At 42.0% G+C, this 23,435-nt stretch overlaps 1 protein-coding gene across 3 annotated transcripts in view; it reads left to right on the top strand.

The window, feature by feature from the left end:
• Window positions 1-23,435, top strand: part of LOC144684860 (uncharacterized) — a 399,842-nt gene that overhangs the window by 212,190 nt on the left and 164,217 nt on the right. For all 3 annotated transcript variants that reach the window (XM_078549191.1, XM_078549190.1, XM_078549192.1), the window contains one exon: window positions 22,546-22,594. In XM_078549191.1, the coding sequence (XP_078405317.1) occupies window positions 22,546-22,594 (49 nt within the window). The remainder of the gene's footprint in view (window positions 1-22,545; window positions 22,595-23,435) is intronic.

Genomic DNA, 23,435 nt, shown 5'->3' on the forward strand with positions numbered 1-23,435 from the left:
ATGATGTCTGAAGAGGGAGATGGAATCAGTGGTAAGGGTTACAGACCTTGTGGTGGAACCAGAGACAATGGCTTTAATCTTCCCATATTTTCAGCTGGAGGGAATTGTAGCTCATCTAAATTCAAATGTTAGATAAGTAGTCTGACTAGCCACTAAGATTAAAATTGACCACTATTGGATGCAAACCTGTAGCATGGATGATCTTCCATTGTCGTGAGAAACATTCCACAAGAGAAGTTTCCCAAGGTTTAGGGAATGGATATGCTGCTGGCATAAGATTCATCATATTGGATCTGGCCATGGGCGGTTGTGTGACTTTGCACTAATTGTGATGAACTAACTTTGCATACGCCAATGCTTTAACTTGGCATTACATGGTTTTCCTGTTGTTGAGCTATCCTGGAGTATGAATTTCTTAACTATGGTAATTAACTCAAAGATCTTGCCAATGTTTCCATAATGGGAAACAAAAAAGCATTGGAGTTTCAGCAATCAACAAACTTGACTAATTCATGATCGTGCATGAAAGGTGGAGAACTCTTCATGCTGTTGTAGCAAATACAAGCAACAGTAACGCTTAGAGGAAATGAATTTTTCTATTTTTGATCTGACCACTTGGTTCCACTGGCTTGGATATGTGGTATGTTAAACAGTGTCACTGAGACTGAGCTAAAGCATAAATAAAATCTTTGTGGTTTGTATAGTGATGACAACATATCTTCAGCCCTTTCAACAGCCAATTGTGCACCAGAAGAAAGCTCTCAAATGTACTTTTTTTATATAAGTAAAGCTGCCTTCTTGTGGTGCCATGACATGTCACACCAGGCTCTGCATCACTGGTCATGCAAAAGAAAGTAGGTATAAACAAAAAAAGCTATTAAAAATATGCTGTGTGGGGTGTTATTCTTATGAGCTTTTATTACTGCAGAGCAGTGAGGTTTCACATTGCTACTGTGACTGCTGTACAAGCTTGGATCAAAATGGCAGTAGCTATGCTAAAGCCATTCAAGCTATAAAGCATACACAGTAAGCAAAAATGAAAAGAAAATTTTTGAGATGGGGTAGAACAAGTGCAGCAAAAAGTAAAAATGAGCATGACTTTGAATGTAAGTGTTTGGGGGTCTGAGTCTCAAACAAAGTGCTAAGAACTTTATTTGTTTGAGATTGTTGTAATAGAGTACAATTGGGTCTGGCTATTAGGGTTCCACACATTCATGATTCCGGTGGAGACCTGGAGAAAATTCTCTTCACCTTCTTCCTACTCATTATCCATTTTTTGGTGTCCATGTATCACATTTGATCCTTGTGGCCTTTGCCTCTTAACTTTTCATGCCGTATAGGAGTTGAAGCCTGCCCCTCCCAGTCTTGTTTAGCATTTCTGAACTGATTAGGAATTTTTGCTTTGGGAACTAGAGGCCAAGGCATGCAGTCATCAGAGGAAAGTTCCAGCATGGTGTGGATTTTAGGCCTACCCATCCTGTAGAAACATCAGCTGAGATTCTACCAACCATCTGGGTGGCAGCAGGTTTGGCAGAAGATGTCAGAAAAGAAGCCCAAAATCTTCCTGCCACTGTAGTACATTTCAAAAGGTGAGAGCAGTAGCCTGAGGCGGGGGGAACAATTAATCCAACCAGTCTATTAATGGCAATTTTATGCCCCAACCGGAATTTTACTAGTGACTACATGACAACCCTCCCTCCTCCAAATCACATGGAGCGACCACCATGTATATGGAGGCAGCCTCCCAGTGGGGTGACCATCCTTTCCAGAGTCTCCATTTCCCATGAAGGGTTCGTCCCCAGGGCGATGGCTGCTCCTGTAGCTCAAAGACTGGAATCACTCCAGCCTGCCTGACCGCAGCACAGATTTCCCACCAGCCCATGGACTCCTCAGCGTGGAGGCAGTCTTTCCTTCTCCCTGCAGCCTTAGCAGAGGCCACCTCTAGGGTAGTGCTGTCAAGGCTGCAGGGAGAAGGATGCAGCACTTTAAATCAAAAAAATTCAAGGATATTGGCAAAGCTGTTCTGTTAAATTCTTGATCTATTCGGCTGAGTCCAGCACAATCTCAGAATTCAAATGAAAACAAACCGGCAGCTACTACTAATTTTCCAGCTGCTTTCGATGGCTGTTCAGAGAGCCAGGTCAGAGCGAGTTGCTGATTTTGTCTGCTGACGTGTCCAAAAGCCTGGTCAGAGGTAATTTTTAAAGGTGCATTTTATAGGAAAGAGAACTAGGGAGCGAATTCTAGGGATCAAGAAGCTAAAGAAACAACTATTAGTGGTAGAGCAATAAAATAAAGGATTAGCAAGAGGCCAGATTTCAAGGAGCATATTTAACTTGGAGGGTCATAGGGCTGGAGGAAGTTAGTGAGGTGGGAAGGGTGCAAGACCATGGAATGATTTGAAAACAGGATGAATTTTAAAATCAAGATGTTGCCAGACAGAGCCGAAGTAGGTCAACAAGCACAGGGGTGAACAGGACTTGGTGTGAGTTCAAGTGTTCTGGATGAACTCAAGTTAATGGAAGATGGACACGTTCTTACAATATTACAAGTCACTGGTTAATTTCCTTATGTATTGCTTGTATCCACTGGACTTTAGAAGAGTAAGAAGAAGTGACTTGATTGAAACATAAGATCCTAAGGGCTCTTGACAGGGTGGATATGGAGAGGATGTTTCCTCTTGTGGAAAAACCTAGAACTAGGGGGTCGCCTTTTAAAACAGATGAGGCAAAGTTTTTTCACTCAAGGAGGGTCAAGAGCCTTTGGAACTCTCCCTAAAAAAAAAGGTGGTGGTGGCAGAGTCTTCGAATATTTTTAAGGAAAAGGTGGATAGATTCTTGGTAAGAAAGGGGGTGATAGGTTATTGGGGGTAGGTGGGATGCAGATTTCATGTTACTATCAGATCAGCTGTGATCTTAAATGGCAGATCAGGCACAGGGGGCTGAATGGCCTACTCTTCCTTGTTCATATTTTAATTTAAACGTTGAAATGACAGTATCCAGTATTTAGATCTGTTTTCTTAACCTTTCACTTTTTGGATAAAATCTAGAATTTTTAATGACTGACTAGACTAGATTTGCAGCTATAATTTTTATACAGCTGTGATCATAACTGTCAAGTGTATGGAGATAGTTAATGGCTGAATGCAAACACACTTAAACCCTGAGCTCATAAACCATTTGGTATGCACTTCTATATCATTGGTATCCCTTGATTGAGTTACAGCTTTTGAACTCCCACCACAACATCCGTTATTCTGTGTTGGTTAAAGATTGACAGTCAAACATGTATTATTGCAAACTAAATACAAAACTGGTGAACATTGTTATAATTATTTGCACAGCATGTGGGAAAATAATGACCCATTGAATGAATTACATCAAACAAAAATTATTCTAAATTTCTGTGCAAGTTATATGTGAAGATGAAAGTTGAGATTAATAGAATACCTTTAGATGTTACAGTTGCTAATGGTAAAACTTAAGATACTTTGATGGTTTGGGAATAGTTGCTCTGTAGGAAAAAAGGAGTGATGAAACAGTGCCAACATTATCCTTCAGCATCATGCCAATCCCTCTATTGTACCTCCTAGATCAATTATTTTTTCTCTTTCAGTAATTTTCTAGTACTGTACTTCAATGCAACTGAAAGTACACCAGCATGTGCACTGAATCAGTAAAGCTGTTGAGAGGATATTAAAGAAAAAACAGCAGAAAAATGTAGGCTTTTTTTCCTATTTAGATAGTGGGACTTTTGAGTTTGGCATCTTTACCTATTCATGGTGAGCTCCTGGCCTGGAATACACTTGCCTGCAGAAATGTTCTATCAACAGGAAATGAAAAATAAATGGTTTTGCCATCCTGGGGCATTTTTCACACAGCAAAAACAGTCAGGCTGCTCAGCAGGAAGTGGTTACATGAGTCAACACGGTCTCAAACATCAATATGAAGAAAAGGTCAATAACCTCAGGAAATCTGCCAAGGTAATGCCAGCCATCATTCCATGACAACAAATCAATGGGCAAAGTATGCAGGCCTACAACCACTTCCTTTCACCATGTTATCATTACTGCATGCTAAGTGCTCAGAAACCAGTTCTTTAACAGGCCTCACATACAGATACTACAGCAGGCTATGTTACTCTCAATAAAGGTTATGGTGGAAGAATTAATCCAGGCTGGTATTTTGGTTCAAGTTGGTTTATTTTCAAGACAATTCCTCATTGCTACTGACTTCCAAGTAGCTTCCACAGTGTTCCAGTTGTATCTTTTTATTCTATTTAGATGGGATAATCAATGCCCATCACCTGGCATTGGTTTTAGCAAGGTGATTGACATATTAAAGATTCCCCTCTTCTTAAAAAGAGGTTTTAAAAACAGAAGGAAATGTCATGAATTTCCACATCTATAATTCCTGAATTTCTTTTACCACAAATATAAACAGTTATAAAAGAAAAAACATTTTTTTTCATTGCATCATTATAAGACACCCCTCTTCCAACATTTAATTTCTTAGAGCAGGCACTTCTTTTCGTAAAACAATCTGATAGTTGGTGACTTGTGTCAACCCATTTTATCTTAGAGCTCTCCCCTCTGCTGGCTAGGTCTATTCTTAGCCTTTCTTCCGTGACACTTTGTAGAATGAACGTTGTCCCAAAGAGACCAGTTATCAACATGACATTCTATGAGAAAATGTTTCCCCACATTGCCCCTTATTATATAATATTTCTGTCAGTATATTGGATAAGTAAACCCCCATATCTAATGCATCTACCAAGGCTAGCATTTCAACAGCCACAGTGCTTTTCACTACCCTTTTTATTTTCTTGGCCTCCCAAGCCAGTGGGCAACATTTATCTTTCTTTCCCACCAAGAATATGATAAACCCTGCTGTGCTAGAGTATCCATCTGGAAGATTGGCATGTGAAGCATTGCTAAAAATGGCCAACCTCGTATCTTCTGGATCACCCAAGGCTGGAAACCAGAACACACATCTCAGAATTTAATTTTAAAGTGTTTATTTGCTCTCAGAACATGCTCAACAATAGCACAGTTCATCATGGTACTCAGCTCCAACACATCAACTAGCATCCTAGCATCAGGCCTAGCCCGAGTGCACAACCAGTTCAACTGCCCAATCCAACTGTTCAATTTCTTCCTTGGTAGCAGGATCCTCTGAGGATCTACCACGAATTATTGGGATATGAACATTTTCTACACAAGATTGTTGATTCAGTGTCACTCCTAACTTGCTCGTCTTAATGTCTGACTTCCGACCTGCAACTCCTTTATCTTCATTACCCATTGTTCAAATTCTACAGAACCTCCCCATAGGAAATCATCAACATGCATGATAAAGATGCCAGCTAGTTTCTCCTCATGGTACCAGTAGAACATTGCAGGATCTGCCTTTAACTGAATGCAACCTGTTTAACAGGACAGGCCTCACAGAAAAATACCATACTTGTGATGCATCATTCAACCCATAAACACACTTGTTCAATTTCCATAGCTTTCCTTCTACATCCCTGGCTTCTTAGGGTGGTTTAAAAAAAAAAACTTCCCTTTGAAACCTCTCCCTCTTGTTAAAAAAAAACGCACACAGCCTTAATATCAGTCGATTTGCACTCCCAGGAATAGGATGCCAAAATAGCTAAAAAATCTTCAAACTCACTTTCCCTGCAATAGGCGAGTCCACTCTGACATCCTGATCTCAGTCTCTCTTCAAAGCCTCAGGTTACTAATCACACTTTGGCCTTATACCTGCCATCTGGAGTACCTTCTCTGTATAGATCCATCTGTGATATAAAGCTGGCTGTCCTTGGTCAGGTATTTCAGAATATACCCCAAATCCCTTCCAACTTTTTAAACTGTTTGGAAAGTAAGCTGATAAAGGAAGCCAATTTAGTAGCAGCTACTAGAATCTTAGTCATAAAGGACCTCTACTGCTAGTGAGATTGCTAGCTTGCTCTCTAGTCCTCCATAAGCTACAGCTTCTATTCCCTTTCTGAACTGCTACTATATCATCGTTCTCCCATGCGAACAGAACTGATTTTTTTTCTAGGGTCACAACCACTTTCTGGTTCACTGTCAGAACTCATACTGCACTTTCTGGGTTCACACATCTTTACCTCAGTTTGCCAATAGATAGGTCTCATCTCGTCCTTCATCCTGCACATTTAACCAATGTTCTATTTACCAGTGGCCTTTCCTGCTCTCCTTATGATATTGGCACCCCTCCACACACTGGCCCCTTCTGCCATGTATGTTACCTTTGTTTCTACTTTGGATAGTTGCCCTTTTGGACAAATAGCATTGTCCTGTACCTCAGTACTACTTTGTTCATAGTCAGTCAACCCTGCCATTGTCTGCCCCTCACACATACACATAGTGCCTCCTCGTGTTCTATGTCCTGTTCAGAACCTGTAAAGGTACACAGTACCAATTAACCATGAAGAACCACCAATTAATCGTGAAGAATGTACCCCAACAGTTTGATTGCCTTGTTGCACAATTACTACTTTCCCATCACTCCCTATAACCTTGCCAAGTCCTTTCCACTCTCTGGCTTTCCATTTTGTAATATACCATGTCTCCTTGTTTAAACTGTATTCCTGATGGTCTTATGCAGTGCTGTAGGGCCTGACTAATTTTCTCCAAAACCTCAGCTTTAATGAAAGCCTTTCTGCCCACATGTAAAGCATTCAGATGAGCAGAAAAAGGTGGAGCTAATGCTAGTCCCTTCTAGAGCAGGGGGACCATCTGACAACACCAAAGGTAATTTTGGATTTCTTCCGTACACCAACTGGTAGGGACTACCCCCAAACCATTTGTAGAGAGTTCTTTGCATGCACCACCTATGCTAGCGCTGTTTGCGATTTACAAACTGGTTGATCAGCTATTTTATGTAACATATCATCTATTACTGCATGGTTTCTTTCACAAAGACCATTACTAAACGGGCTCTCAGCTACAGTGTGCTTAACTATGATGTTTAAATTGTCGCACATCGAAATTCCTCATTGGCGAATTCCCCACCATTATCTGTTGAGGAACTTCATTGGTATTCCTAATCTTGTTCTTACCCATTTCTCCATGACTTTATCAACAATGGTCCTTTTGTCTTTACTATGCATCAGTGGATAGGCCAAATCCTGTTGCCATATCTATGAAGTGTAGCAAAAACATACCCCTATCCTTGTCCCAAACTTTCAAGTCCATTGCCACTGCATCATTAAATTCCCTGGCTAGTGGCAAGCTCACAACAGGACGTGGTGGTGTCTTGCAATATTTAAGACAAATTTCACACTGAGCAGTGATTTATTCAATAAGGTCATCATATCTTTTATCAACCACTCCCACATCTCAAAAGTAGTCTCTTCAATTTCTGTGGCGCCGGATGTGCAAACTGTCTATGTAATTTCCAAATGATCATTTTTGTCCACCAAATTCTTATTTTCAGCAGCTAACAAAACTTCATGAACTTTTTGATGAGAAATCTGTGGCTTCCTTAGTGGCAAGCAGTAATGGCCTGACTGAGTAAAACGTAGATCCACATTTTTTCCCCCCACAACTGCTAATTCTTCATATCTAGCGTCATCTGAGCCTTCTTCGTCACAGATTGACTCAATAGCAGTATCTCGCTAGAAACCACATCAGAACTGATAAACAGATTGATCCCAGCTATCTTACAAGGGAGGACCACCCATTCAGAGGATGTTAATGTATTGTCATCTCCGACCCTGAAGCAGGTGGAGCTTTCATAGCCTTTGACCTTCCACCAGTCTGCCTCAGAGATTCCAGATAGCAGTCAAGCAAGTCCATGCCACACACCGTAGAAGGGCAACCACTATCCAGAACTGCACAGTTGAAGGACTCTACCATCAAGATACTCATCACCAGATGAGTGATCAATACAATTCCATCATGGCAGTCACCATCATTTTCAGTTTTATATGAATCCATCTCATGGATCACTTCAAAAACACAATTCCTTCACTGTGGGCAGCTCATCACAATTATATTGGGAATCACACCAAAAACACCGATTAACCATTCCCCATGCAGTTTTTGGGTTTAAATGCCTACAATCACCGTCCCAAACACTTTGACCCGACTCTCAAATTGGCTAGGGTTACAACAATTTTCAGACTTCTTGTCATTAATCCCATCTCTGTATTGGAATCTTAATCTAATTTTGGTCAACCTCAAAATTCAGCCACCATAGAATCCTCTATCCTTTGTTTCACAGCATATTTGTTTGGATTTGCTAAGAAAGTGGCAGGGAACAACTGTTCCGAGAAATTTTTTCAGGGCAGCATCCATTTGATCTAGAAGAGGTTCTTTTCCCCCAGAATTGAAACCCTGTTAGTACTAAAAGACTATCAATATGAGCAGAGTCCAGTAATTTAAATGTCAATGCCGATTCCAGAATTTCAAGTTCAAATCTCTAATCTCCTATACCATTTATTAAAATCCATGACATATTCTTCCATGGACTGATCATCTGTTTTCCTAAACCTATCAAAGATCATCCAAGCTTCACACATTTCCAACTCATCCTTTTTGTAAAACTTATCCAAAAATTGTAACAGAAGGTTCAATCCTTCATGATCCAAATCATCCACTTTCCACTCTGAAAATACCTTACTCCTTATCTTTCTTTTGGCTGGTAATGATAACACCAAAGCCAGACCTTGTTTCTTCCAGGGTATGGAAGTAACCCAGGTCCATATTTCAACTTCAGCCTTCCATTGCTGATAAGGTTCAGAGTCAGAAAAAAATTGGAGGATAGTCAAAGCTTGCAATTTTGCACCATCCTTCCACCATTCCATAACTTAAATTGTCAGCAACAGTACACTTCTTTTCTTTCAGGGGATTGAGACAGAAATATTCATATACAGCAATCAATCAGCAAAGCTTAAAGTTCATCCAATGCCACCGTGTTACTCACAGTAAGAGATTGTGATGAAAGAATTAATCCAGGCTGGTCTTTTGGTTCAAGCTGATTTATTTTCAAGACAACTCCTCAAAGATGCTGGCTTCCACGCAGTGTTCCAGCTGTATCTTTTTATTCTATTTAGATGAGATCATCAATGCCCATCACCTGTTTAACTAGCAATTGGTTTTAACAAGGTGATTGCCATATTAACAGGCTGTGCTTTATTATGCCATTTTAAATTGGAACTGGGAGGTGTCAGCTGTGGCTCAGTTCATAGCACCCTCGCCTTTGAATCAGAGGGTTGTGGGTTCATGTCCCATTCCTGGAAACCAAGAACTATGATTGTACTCAAAAGAGTTGCAATCTGTGACTGTTGATAACTCGAAAGAGTTTAAATTGGAACTGCTTCCACATGATCACTCGGAAAGGCGATTCCACAATGTAGGTTTTGCATGCAACTAACTCTCTTTTTGTATATTTGCTTACTCACACGTAACAAAGATACAAAGATAACCACTTGACTGTCACTTATTTATGTGCCCTTCAAACTTCCAAAAGTTCAATACCTCCTAGACAAAGTGAATTGAACAGATATTTTGCATCTGTCTTCACTTTAGTAGATGCAAATAACAGCCCAGAAATAATTATGAATCAGGAGGTGAAAGGAAAGGAGAAACTTAAAACAACGACAATGCCAGGGAAAGGGTACTAAGAAAATTATTAAAACTAAAAGCTGACAAGTGCCCAGATCCCGATGGTCTTCATCCTAAGCAGCTGCTACTGAGATAGTAGTTGAAGTGGTTTTAATTTTCCAAAATTTCCTAGATTCTGGAAAGGCCCCATCAGATTAGAAATTAGCAAATGTGACTCCTCTATTCAAGAAGGTTGGAGACAAAGCAGGAAACTACAGACCAGTTAGCTTTTGCTATTGCAATAATATTGCAATATTATTGCTGGAATCTATTATTAAGGAGGTTATAGCAAGGCACTTAGAAAATCTCAATGCAATCAGGCAGAGTCAACATGGTTTTGTGAAAGGGAAACCATGTTTGACTAATTTGTTGGAGTTCTTTGAGGAAGTAGCAAGCAACATGGATAAAGGGGAACCTGCGCATGTGCAGTACTTAGATTTCCAGAAGGCATTCGACAAGGTGGCACATCAAAGGCTACTATGCAAAATAAGAGTTCATGGTGTAGGGGTAACACATTAACATGGATAGAGGATAGGTTAGCAAACAGGAAACAGAGAGTAGGCATAAATGGATCATTTTTGGACTGGGAAGATGTGACATGTGGAGTGCCACAGGAATCATTGCTTGGAGCCTCAACTATTTACAATTTATATCAATGACTTAGATAAAGGGACCGAATATATGGTTAGTAAATTTGCTGATAACACAAAGGTGGGTAGGAAAGTAAGTTATGAAGAGGACATAAGGAGTCTGCAAAGGTACATAGATAGGTTAAGTAAGCGGGCAAAAATTTAGCAGGTGGAGTATGAGATGGGAAAATGTGAACTTGTCCACATTGGCAGGAAGAATAGAAAAACATTATTTAAAATGGGAGACATTGCAGAACTCTGAGGTACAGAGGAATCCAGAACATGAATCACAAAAAGTTAGTATGCAGGTACAGCAAATGATTAGGAAGGCAACTGGAATGTTGTCATTTATTGCAAGGGGAATGGAATATAAAAAGTAGGGATGTTTTGCTACAGTCATACAGGTATTGATGAGACCACGTCAAGAGTACTGTGTACAGTTTTGGTCTCCTTATTTAAGAAGAGATATAAATGCATTCGGACAGTTCAGGGAAGGCTCATTCGACTGATACCAGGAATGGTGGGGGTTGGAGGGGTGGGGGTGTTATCATATAAGGAAAGGTTGGACAGGCTGGGCTTGTATCCATTGGACTTTAGAAGAATGACAGGCGATCTTTTGAAACACAGAAGATCCTGAGCAGACTTGACAGGGTAGATGCTGAAAGGATGTTTCCCCTCGTGGAAGAGACTAGAACTAGGGAACACAGTTTAAAAATAAGGGGTGTCCCACTTAAGACAGAGATGAAAATAAATGTTTTCTCTGATGGTCGTGAGTCTTCGGAACTCTCTTCCCTGGTGAGCGGTGAGGCAGGTTTATTGTATATTTTTAAGGCAGAGGTAGATAGATTCTTGACTAACAAGTGAGGCAAACGTTATCACGGGTAGGTAGAATGTGGAGTTGAGGCCACAATCAGACCAGCCATGATCTTATTGAGTGGCGGAGCAGGCTCAAGGAGCTGAATGTCCTACTCCTGCTCCTAATTTGTATGTTTGTACGTAAAGTGGTGCCTAACTGGAGGAAGCAGAAAAGAATTGGAGAAATCCCCCATCCTCATCTCTGGAGTTGTGCATAACTATTTAATATAGAGCTGCAATCCAGCATTCGGTGTGTGACAACAACAAACACATCTATCGTGGAGTTTCTATTACAGAAGGCTCAAGTCTGTATACTTCTTACAAATTTTGAGATGACTGCTACAGAGACTTTGGGAATAATTTTAACAACCCAACTGGTGGAAACTGACTGGATTGGAGAGACTACCTGTTTAATATCATTGAAGTCAGTGGAAAGCAAAATGTTGTGAAGTGTTCCAATCATGAAAAGGCTTCCTTCCCCAGTTCCTGTATGGCAATAATAAGATGAAAAGAGTCAGAATGCAGGGTTTGGTCCCACACAGATCATCTGAGAGAGTGCCCAGCAGCAGGGGGGTGGGGAGTGCCATTAATGTAGTAGATATGTAAAGGCTGCTATCTCTCTTCGTAACACCCCATGCATACCCACACCTCTTTTCTTTATATATCAGAAGATGTGCAGGAATGGGCAGCCACCACATCATCAATATAGCACAAGCAGCTATGACTCAGCACAAAGAGGCAGGAGGCTACCTCAGCCCAAGAGGGTAACATTGACATCCTGCCAGTCACTCACTTAGTTCTGTCATGGAGGAGCACCTAAAAGGAACACAAGATAATGTTGTACAGCACATGAAACACCTGTCAGCATCAAAGCAAGAAACAGAAGACACGTGGACAAATTGATTATTGGGAATTAAATTTGGTTCTACTTGATCTTAACTATGATAAGACTTTTATTGGGATAGTGTAGAATAAAATAGTATTAGGTAAAATAAATAAGATTCATGGCTGTTGAGTTTTGATGACGGGGCATTTGGCCACTGGATTGTGAACATTTGGAAGGCTGCTCATACAATGAGCGAATAGGGTAATTGGATGTGGATCTCGTTCATGCTGTTTGCAATCATAGTTATACAGGAACAATTTTTGACTCCCTACTTAATTTTGCTTAATTCCCTCTCCTCCATGTTTCTATGCTTCTTTGAATGGCAAAGTTATATAACATAGAACAGCGGCAATGATCTTGGAAATCCTGATAGGCCTAGATTGTAAGATGCCTCCTGATGCTATAGTGTATTCACTTATAGTTGTTGTATCTGTGCTTTGCTGTTGTTTATAGCAATCTCATCCTTACAGCTATCTCATCCTATCTCTTTTCTCCAATGAAATTACCCTGGCACACCTAAAATGAAGATTGGTTTGGCAACGAATCAGCATTCTCATACAGTATAAGTTGTTGTTTTCCCCTTATATTGGTATTCTTGTGAAGTGCTTTTTTTATTCATTTACAGGATGTGGGCATCGCTGGCTAGGCCAGCATTTAGTGTCCATTCCAAGTTACCCTTGGGAAGGTGTGGTGAGCTGCCTTCTTGAACTACTGCAGTCCCTGTGGTGCTGTTAGGGAGGGAGTTCCAGGATTTTGACCTAGTGACAGCGAAGGAGTGGCTTGGAGGGGAACTTCCAATTAATGGTGTTCCCATGTATCTGCTGTCCTTGTCCTTCTAGATGGTAATGGTCATAGGTTTGAAAGGTGCTGCCTAATGAGCCTTGGTGAGTTTCTGCAGTGAATCTTGTAGATGGTACACATTGTTGCCACTGTTCTTAGGTGGTGGAGGGAGTGAATGTTTGTGGAAGGGGTGCCAATCAAATGGGCTGCTTTACCCTGGATGGTGTTAAACTTCTTGAGTGTTGTTGGATCTGCACTCATCCAGGCAAGTGGAGGGTATTGCATCACAGTCCTGAATTGTGCCTCGCAGATGGTGGACAGGCTTTGGGGAGTCAGGAGGTGAGTTATTTGCTGCAGGATTCTTAGCCTCTGACCTGCTCTTGTAGCCATGGTATTTATATGCCTAGAGCAGCTCAGTTTCTAGTCAATGGTAACCCCCCCAGGGTGTTGATAGTGGGGGACTTAGTGATAGTAATGCCGTTGAATGTCAAGGGGCGATGGTTAGATTCTCTTTTGTTGGAGATGGTCATTGCCTGGCACTCGTGTGTTATGAATGTTACTTGCCACTTGTCAGCCCAAGCCTGGTTTTTGTCCAGTTTTTGCTGCATTTGGACATGGACTGCTTCAGTATCCAAGGAATCGTGAATGGTGCTGAAAATTGTGCGATCATCGATGAACGTCCCCATTTCTGACCTTATGATGGAAGGAAGGTCACTGATGAAGCAGCTGAAGATGTTTGGGCCTAGGATACTACCCTGAGGAACTCTTGCAGTGATATCCTGGAACTCAGATGATTGACCTCCAACAACCACAAACAACTTCATATGTGCTAGGTATGTCTCCAGCCAGCAGAGAGTCCGCCCCCCGATTCCCATTGACTCCAGTTTTGCTAGGGCTCCTTGATGCCACACTCTGTCAAATGCTGCCTTGATGTCAAGGGCAGTCGCTCTCACCTCACCTCTGGAGTTCAGCTCTTTTGTCCATGTTTGAACCAAGGCTGTAATGAGGTCAGAAGCTGAGTGACCCTGGCAAAACCCAAACTGAGTATCAGTGAGTAGTTTATTGCTAAGCATGTGCCGCTTGCTAGCACTGTTGATGACTCCTGCCATCACTTTACTGATCGTGGCGAGTAGACTGATGGGACGGCAATTGGCCGGGTTGGATTTGTCCTGCTTTTTATGTACAGGACATACTTGGGCACTTTTCCACATTGCCAGGTTGAATGTTTGTGTTGTATCTGTGCTGGAACAGCTTGGCTAGGGGTGCGGCAAGCTCTGGAGCACAAGCCTACAGTTCTATTGCCGGAATATTGTCAGGGCCCAAAGCCTTTTCAGCATCCAGTGCCTTCAGCCTTTTCTTGATATCACGTGGAGTGAATCGAATTGGCTGAAGACTGGCATCTGTGATGCTGGGGACCTCTGGAGGAGGCCGAGATGGATCATCCACTTGGCACTTCTGGCTGAAGATTGTTGCAAATGTTTCAGCCTTATCTTTTGCACTAATGTGCTGGGCTCCTACATCACTGAGGATATTTGTGGAGCCTCCTCCTCCACCAGTGAGTTGTTTAATTGCCCACCACCACTCATGACTGGATGTGATAGGACTGCAAAGCTTATTGCTTGTGGAATCGCTTAGCTCTGTCTCTGTCATTGTCTTGCTGCATATGCTGTTTGGCACGCAAGTAGTCCTGTGTTGTACCTTCACCAGGTTGACACATTTTTAGGTATGCCTGGTGCTGCTCCTGGCATGCCCTCCTGCATTCTTCGTTGAATCAAGGTTGATCCTTGGCTTGGTGGTAATGGTAGAGTGGGGCATGTGCTGGGCCATGAGGTTACGGATTGTAGTTGAGTACAGTTTTGCTGCTGTTGGCCCGTAGTGCCTGATGGTTGCCCCATCTTGAGTTGCTAGATCTGTTCAAAAACTATCGCATTTAGCACAGTAGTAGTGCCACACCACACAATGGAGGGTATTCTCAATATGAAGACGGGACTTTGTCTCCCCACAGAGTGGGCAGTGGTCACTCCTACCAATACTGCCATGGCGAGGATGAGGTCAATATGTTTTTCCTTCTTGTTGATTCCCTCACCACCTGCCGCCGACCCAGTCTAGCAGCTATGTCCTTTTGGACTCGGCCAGTTCGGTCTTTAGTGGTGCTACCGAGCCACCCTTGATTTTGGACATTGAAGTCCCCCGTCCAGAGTACATTCGGCACTTCTGCCACCCTCAGTGCTTCCTCCAAGTGGTGTTCAACATGGAGGAGTACTGATTCACCAGCTGAGAGCTGGGGGAGCAGTACATGTTAATCAGCAGGAGGTTTCCTTGTTTGACCTGATGCCATGAGACTTCATGGGGTTTGGAGTTGATGTTGAGGACTCCCAGGACAACTCATTCCTGACACTATACCACTGTGCTGCCACCTCTGCTGGATCTGTCCTGCTGGTGGGACATACCCAGGGATGAATGATGCTGGTGTCTGGGACATGATCTGTAAGGTATGATTCTTTTTGAGTATGACTACGTCAGGTTGTTGGTTGACTGGTCTGTGAGAAAGCTCTTCCAATTTTGGCACAACCCCATAGATGTTAGTAAGGAGGAATTTGCAGGATCGACAGGGCTGGGTTTGCTGTTGTTCTTTCTGGTTCCTAGGTCGATGCCGGGGATGCCGGGTGGTCCGTCCGGTTTCATTCCATTTTATTGACTTTGTACCGGTTTGATACAACTGAGTGGCTTGCTAGGCCATTTCAAAAGGCATTAAAGAGTCAACCACATTACTGTGGATGGTTTCATGCTCATCATTAGACTTTTAATTCCAGATTTTTATTGAATTCAAATTCCACCATCTGCCGTGGTGCGATTCGAACATGGGTCCCCAGAGCATTACCCTGGGTCTCTGGATTACCAGTCCAGTGACAATACCACTAATACCACTTCCCAGTGCGTGCAAGATGAAAAGCTTTGACATGTCTCTTTTTTCAGCAATAAAATGAAGATATCGTTATTGTTGACTGGGAAGCAGATACTCATAGACATTTACAGCGCAGAAAGAGGCCATTCGGCTCACCATGTCTGTGCTGATCAACAAAGATCTGACTACACTAATCCCATTTTCCAGCGCTTGGCCCATAGCCCTGGAGGCTATGGCAACACAAATGAATATCTAAATACTTCTTAAATGTGACGAGAGTTTCTGACTCAACCACCTTTTCAGGCAGTGAGTTCCAGACTCCCACCACCCTCTGGGTGAAAAAAATTATCCTCAACTCCCCTCTTAGTCTTCTACCTCATACCTTAAATCTATGCCCCCCTGGTTATTGATCCCTCTACTAATGGAAAAGGTACCTTCCTACCCACCCTATCTATGCCCCTCATAATCTTATACACCTCTATCAAGTCCCCTCTCAACCTTTGCTGTTCCAAGGAAAACAACCCCAGCCTATCCAATCTTTCCTCATAGCTCAGATCCTCCAGCCCAGGCAGCATCCTGGTAAATCTCATCTGCACCTTCTCCAGTACAATCACATCTTTCCAATATTGTGGTGACCAGAACTGCACGTAGTACTCCATTTGTGGCTTAACCAGTGTTTTATACAGTTCCAGCATACCTCCCTGCTCTTGTATTCTACACCTCAGCTAATGAAGACATTTTACTAATTCTTGTTTTTATGGTCACAGATTAATTGCATTTATTTTTCCATATTGAAGAGTTTATTTATTAGTACATATTGTTGGACTAAATGCTGCTGTGGTTCATGAACCCACTTAATTGCACACAAGTGCCTTGGCTTAGGGGAGGCCACCATCTTGAAATCTGTACAACCCTCTCATTATGCCACAGGTTGCTCATTGAGAATGTAATGAGCAATTAGATTCTTGATTGACAAGGGAGTCAAAGAGTATGGGGGGAAAAGGAAAGTAGAGTTGAGGCTGCAATCAGATCAGCCATAATCTTATTAAATGTTGAAGCAAGCTTGATGGGCCAAATGGCCAACTCCTGCCCCTAATTTGTATGTTTGTAATTCAGCAACTATCCGATACATAAATGAAATGCAATTTCACTGTTGCTATGAACATCCATACCTATGATAGCTTAGAATGAGGCAGATGCATAAAGGTTACGGAATTTGGTGGCCTTGACAGCCACTGGCAATGCCTTCCGACACTAGAAACTGACTGGAGCCCTAATTCTAGGAGACAGCATCTTTGTTGGTTAGGAAAGTCTGCATCTTGTGCATTCTGACATTGCCTTTAACGCCCTGTATCCATCAATTAATACAAAAAGACAAGAATGTTCTTTGGAATACATATTTTCAAAATTCAAATTTTCGCAACAATAATCTGGCAGCCAGAAACACTTAGGCAAAACCTCAGAATTTCACTTAATATTGGCAGTGAATGTAACATTTAGCAAAAGCTAAAGATAAATTTTACTTTCAGCTATTTATTCTCAAAAAACAGCATACTGTTCTCTGTTAATTTTTTCTGTCAGTTTAATGTTCCTGACTCCATTGCCCTTTTTCTAGAGGCAACCTTAGCCCGCAACGCTATTTCCTGTTAGAACCTTATGAGTTTATACATGTTAACATCCATGAGATTAAAATAGATTTCAATATTAAAATTAAACAACCTGTTTACAATGAGGATTTTGGAGGTGAACCTTAAAGCTAGACCTCAGAATGGGTAGGAATCTGATGAATGGGTAGGAATCTCTGCCCAGGTTTCCAACTTCCCTGTACCCGTTTCACTCCAACACTATAAAAGAAGGTGGACATATCCAATTGTTTTGAATGGTATCCTATGTGATTGTGACAAATATAAATTTTCCCTAATCGTCCTTCTCGAACTGTCTGCAGCCTTTGACACGGTTGATCATACTATCCTCCTCCAACACCTCTCCACTGTTGTCCAGCTGGATGGGGCTGCTCTTCCCTGGTTCCATCCTTATCTATCTAATCATATCCAGAGTATCACTTGCAATGGTTTCCTGCTACCACACCATTACATCTAGTGTCCCATCCTATTTCTCATCTACTTGCAACCCTTTGGCGGCAACATTTGAAAGCACAGCATTAATTTTCAATATAGCTGATGACACCCAGCTCTATCTTAATGCCACCCCTCTCAACTCCTTAGCTTGCTAAACTATCGGACTCCTTATCCAACAAGTGGTTAAGCAGAAACTTCCTTCAATGAAATATTGGGAAGTCTGAGCCTATTATTTTCAGTTCCCAATCCAAGCTTCTCTCCCTAATGGCCAACTTCATCCCGCTCCCTGGCAACAGCCTGAGATTAAACCAGCCTGTTCACGACCTTGGTGTCAAATTTGAACCCGAGATGAATTTCCAACCACATATTTGCACTATCACTAAAACCAGCTATTTCCTCCTGTGTAACAGCACCCAACTTTGCTTTTGTCTCAACTCATCTGCTGTTGAAACCCTCAATCATACCTTTGTTACAACTACACTTGACTATTCCAACGCACCCCTGGCTGGTTTTGCACATTCCACCCTCCATAAACTTGAGGTCGTCCAAAACTCTGCTGCCCATGTCTTATTCTCACCGAGCTCCAATCGCCCATCTCCCCTGTGCTCGCTGACCTACATTAGCACCCAGTTAGCAATGTCTAGATTTTAAAATTCTCATCCTTAATTTCAAATCACGTCATGGCCTTGCATCCCTATCTCTATAACCTCCAGCCCCACAACCCTCCGAGACATCTGTGCTCATCTAATCCTGGCCTCTTGAGCAGCCCCGATTTTAATAGTTCCACCATGGTAGCTGCACCTTCAGTTGCCCAGGCCCTATGCTTTGGAATTCCCTCCATTCACCTCTCCATCTCACTTTTCTCCTTTAAGACACTTGTCCTTAAAATCTATCTCTTCAACCAAGCTTTTTTTGGTCACCTAACCTGATGTCTCCTCAACTGAATGGCTGGAATTTTCATCCTCAAGGCAGTTAGTGGGAGCTGGGAAAATTCCCAACTCGGCCTGCCAACCTCAGGAGAAAGTGCCCACAAATACAGGGGGCAGAATAATACAGGTGGGCAGACAGACACACCCTCAGCAACCACGTTGGTGTGGAGCTGACATGCTCCACGCCGACCCGCCTCATAGCCATAAAACGCTGTGGGACAGACTAACAAGGGCCTAGTGGGACTTCCACCCCTCATTGGGATGGAAATCCTGTCCTCTGGAGCTGTGGGCCAATCCGATTGGCCAGCAGCACTAGAAATGTGTCAGTGGCCACTTCTGGGGCTGCAGAAGAAAAAGAAGATCAAGGCCCATGGATCCCAGGAGCAGGGAGGATTTTGGTAAATTAGTTAGAGGGGGACATTTAAGGGAGGGAGCAAGTAGGAAGGAAGGGGGGGTTCAACCTAAGGGGGGTGGCGACTGCACGATTGGCCAAGGGCAGCCCCCCAAAGAGCAACCACCCCCTTCCTTCCCATCCTTTAAACATTTAAATTTAAAAAACAAGCTTCCTGCTTCCACTCTTACTGCCCACGCCAAACGTTTTATGGCATGGGCAGCGTATTATCAGGGTCAATTGGCTTGAAAACAAGCCTAATTGACTCTTAATTAGTCATGTAAATATGACAGGTGGGCTGTTGATTTCAGCAGCCCTCCTACCCCCCCCCAAACCCTTTAATATTGGGGGAGAGCTCGGGAGTGGGCAGGAAAGTGGTGGGTTAGGCACCCACCCTATTTTACGTGCCTCCCCACCAAGGGAAACATGCCCGCAGGGGCACATAAAATTCAGCCCAGACTCTTCATCGCTGAGGGCAGATGCCAGCTGGAGTCAGGCCAGCCGAACCAGGAAAAAGTTCAGCGGCAGCCTCACGAGCTGCCACATGCCAAGGTGGGCTGTTAAAAAGGCCCGCCTCGGTGCTGTGGGACTTCATCCCAGTTAAAATAAAAACACACAGGCCCGCCAGCCCTCACCCCTCACACCCCTTCATCCCCCACACTACATACCACTTCAATGCCACCTCTTTCCCCCCCACCCACTCAATGGCCCTCATACCCCCTATGTCAAGCTATGGCACATTCATGCCCATTGAGACAATACTCTTCTTGAAACAACTATGCCCCAGAGAAAACATTGCTTGATTGACAGCTTAGGCTGCCTGATCTCTGCAGTCAATTTCACAATGTTTATTTACACAAAGTTAAGTGGTTTCAATGGCTTGTGGATTTTGTTATTGATGCTTTAAAGGGCCTGCATGATTGAAACTTTTATTGCCTTCTAGTGCAATGACATTTTTAACATAGTAGAAAGTTATGAATGAATTACTTTTATTAAAGCTTTTTTTTTACACTTTCTACTGTTACTATAAGGTTCAATGGTTCTATACAGTGTGCAATGTGTCAATGGCATGGAGGTGCCATAGCTTGGCATTGGGGTTATGAGGGGCCATGGGGGTGGGTGGAGGGGCATAGCTTGGCATGGGTGGCATGAGGAGGACTTTTTGAACTTGCCCCTTAAAAGGTCCCCTCATGCAGACTAGGGTTCACGACTCTTCTGAGAGCCATTAACTCTTTAGAAATCTGGCCCATGTCCATGAAAATTGCAGAGGAGTAGGACATGCCTATCCTCGCACCAGAGCTGGTCAGGATGGGAGTGTCGAGTGCAAGGTTTTAACAGGAACCAGCCCACATCCTTTAAAGGCACTCCCAAAAATCGGACAGTTGGGAATGGGATAGGGAATCCCAGAAGCAGGATCCACCTGCCATTTTTAAAGGGCTCCCGAGTAATCCCAAATCAGTGAAAATTCAGCCCATTCCATTTTATAATGTTCATGTGAAATGTCTTGGAATGTTTATTACTTTAAAAGTGCTATATAAATATAAGTTGTTATTGTTGTTTCAACTTGTTTTGCTTTCTCCCTCCTGTCTTAGATTTTCTAAACTATCGCATTGCTTTTATTTCTGATTTTTCCTCTTTGGTTTTTCTATTCCTATGCATGCCTCTTTTTCATTTTACATCTCTGTCATTGTGTGTGTTTTTTCTCAATCATGCTCTCTTTTTCTTCTCTCTCACAATTTGTCTCATATTTGTCTCTGTCTCATTCTGCATTTGCACTCTTGCTTTTCTCTCTCACAGTCTATGCCACCTATGCTAATTTTTTTCTATCTATTTTTTATCTTTATTCCTCTGATAGTTTGTTCTCTCTCTCTCTCTATCTCTTTCTGGCTGGCCTTGGTCACTGTCTTGCTGCCTCCACATACTTCACACCAGTAACATGTCATCACTGGCTTAATTCCAAACATGAGGACTGGCCGTGGCTCTCGAGTTTCTTGGAGTATCTCAGCAGCCATTTTGAAAACAGACCAGACAAACTAGTGCCTTGAGATGTTCATTTGCTGCCTGGTTATAGATTCTCCTCTGAAATATCTGGAAATCTGGATCTACAAAATTGTGTTCATTTCCAGCAATGACTGAAACTTGAGCTTTGCTTCTAAGGCAAAGATCAGTATGGGGAACCCTGTGGTTCAATTGTCACAGTTCTCCAGGCCACTCAGGTCATGGGTTTCAAATTTTCTGGCAAGACAGCACATACTCTGCATTTAAAAAGAAATGTTCAGATTGCTACTTCCTTTCTTTTGAAATCTTATAGGTATCTAAATTAAGCCTTGCTTAAAGCTTTCAATACCAATCCCTAAATGGGTAAAAGCAATCCAAGTCTTTGATGCAGACCATTCAACAAACATTATAAATGTTTAGCTCATTATTTTTAATTTGTATGAACCTACAGTGGTCAACATATTACTACATTTCACTCTGCAGACATGTAAAGAAGTTAGTTTGTTTACACAAATGTTTGATAGGTATATATGTTAGACTTCCACCAAGCCAAGATTGCATGTATTAGCAAACAATCTGAATTAACAGATCTATTACAGATCTATTTTAAAATTCCACCAATAACTGAGATCATGCTTTGTTTTCAGATGGGAATTTCAGCAGAACAGGATGTCTTTTGCTTCATGGGTGTTGTGACTTAGAGATTTTTGAAATGTTCTGTAGGTTTAAACACTTATGTGTACTCTACAGAGAGCACAATAGTATGAGGATTTATCAAAGGTGTTGAGTTGTGCTAGTTGGTGCTGAATGAATTTTAGTTGCATTTTATAAGGAGTAGAACACTGGAACAGAACTCAAGAATAGCTGGACATTGTTCTGCACTGACCCTTGTTTCTAAAACCCCAGCCCATGTTACAGGAATCCCATGCCATAAATATAAGTTTATTGCAGTTTTCAAGATTTGGATCATGAAATTGATATTTAATATGCTCAAACAGCATGCCTCAGCACTTCAGAACAACACTCATACTGTACCAGTGTTTACATTTTTTCTATTTCCCATACCAACCGCCCTTTCTCAGTGATATTGGCTATTTATGCCAAATTAGAAGCAGGATTCTGCTTTGGCCTGCTGCCTACCCAGAACTGGAATAATTCACACATGTCGAACCCACAGTCAACATTCACTCCATCAATCTACGTTGGACTTGAACCCATTTGTAAAAGGTGTAAAGCTAGTGGCTTAACCCACTGCCACCATATTGTCTCCTCATCCTTATTTTTATTTGTTCTTAATTGAACTTATAATTGCAACTGGGTTTAATGGGATGGTGCTCAGATACAAATACTTGTCCAGCAGTCTCCTAATGTAGAATATGCAAATAACAAGTAGGAAATGTTCTTTATCTGTGCTGTTTTGAATTGCATTATCCCTAATTATAGTTAAATTTTCTTTTAAACAGACAGCAAGCTTTGTTTCATGTACTCGCTGCCTATTCTGTATATAACACGGTAAGAAAATTGAATTGTTTTTATATCCTGAGGTGTTATAGTATATGTAGTAAATATTATAGAAAATCCAATACACAAGGATTAACTTGCAGTTTCAAGCCATTCATGTTGCAAATTTGCAGATTTGAATCTTAAAGATGTGGGATTTATCTTGCAACTAAATGTATGAATTCCATATTAATTTTGAAAGCGACATACTCGCTTCACAAACAAGGATCTTAAACTTTCACAAAGTCAATTACATAGGTAAGAGGGGAGTTCTGGCTAAGGTTGATTGGGTAAATAGCCTAAAAGGAGGATAATTTTAAATTGGAGCATTAACAATCAGTATAATTTAGCAAGAATTGGGATGAAAGGCAAGTGGGATATGGTGCAAATTAGGATACGGGCAACAGCATTTTGGACGAGAGGCTAGGGTGAGAGATCAGCAAAGGGAACATTTAAATAGTCATTGAGGTGATGGCAAAGGCATGGATCAGGGATTCAGTGGCAGATGGGCTGAGGCAGGAGCAAAAGTGGACAAGGTGAAAATAAACGGTCTTTGAGAAAAAATAGGGTTAGAATCTCAGTTTAAAGTCTAGTAGTACACCAAGTTTCTGTGTGGTCTGGTTCAGCTTGAGACAATACCAGGAAACAGAATAGAATCAGTGGTGAGGATACAGAGCTTGTGCTAGGGCTGAAGATGATGGCTTTAGCCCTCCCAATGTTTAGTGTAAGGAAAATTCAGCTCATCCAAGACTGGATATCAGACAAGCAGTAGTCAGCAAAGAGGTCAAGAGAGACAATGGAGAGATGCACCTGAGTTCTGTCAGTTTACATGTGGAAGCTGACTCCATTATTG

Source organism: Cetorhinus maximus, chromosome 9 (genome assembly GCF_964194155.1).
Source record: "Cetorhinus maximus chromosome 9, sCetMax3.hap1.1, whole genome shotgun sequence".
NCBI lineage: Eukaryota > Metazoa > Chordata > Chondrichthyes > Lamniformes > Cetorhinidae > Cetorhinus > Cetorhinus maximus.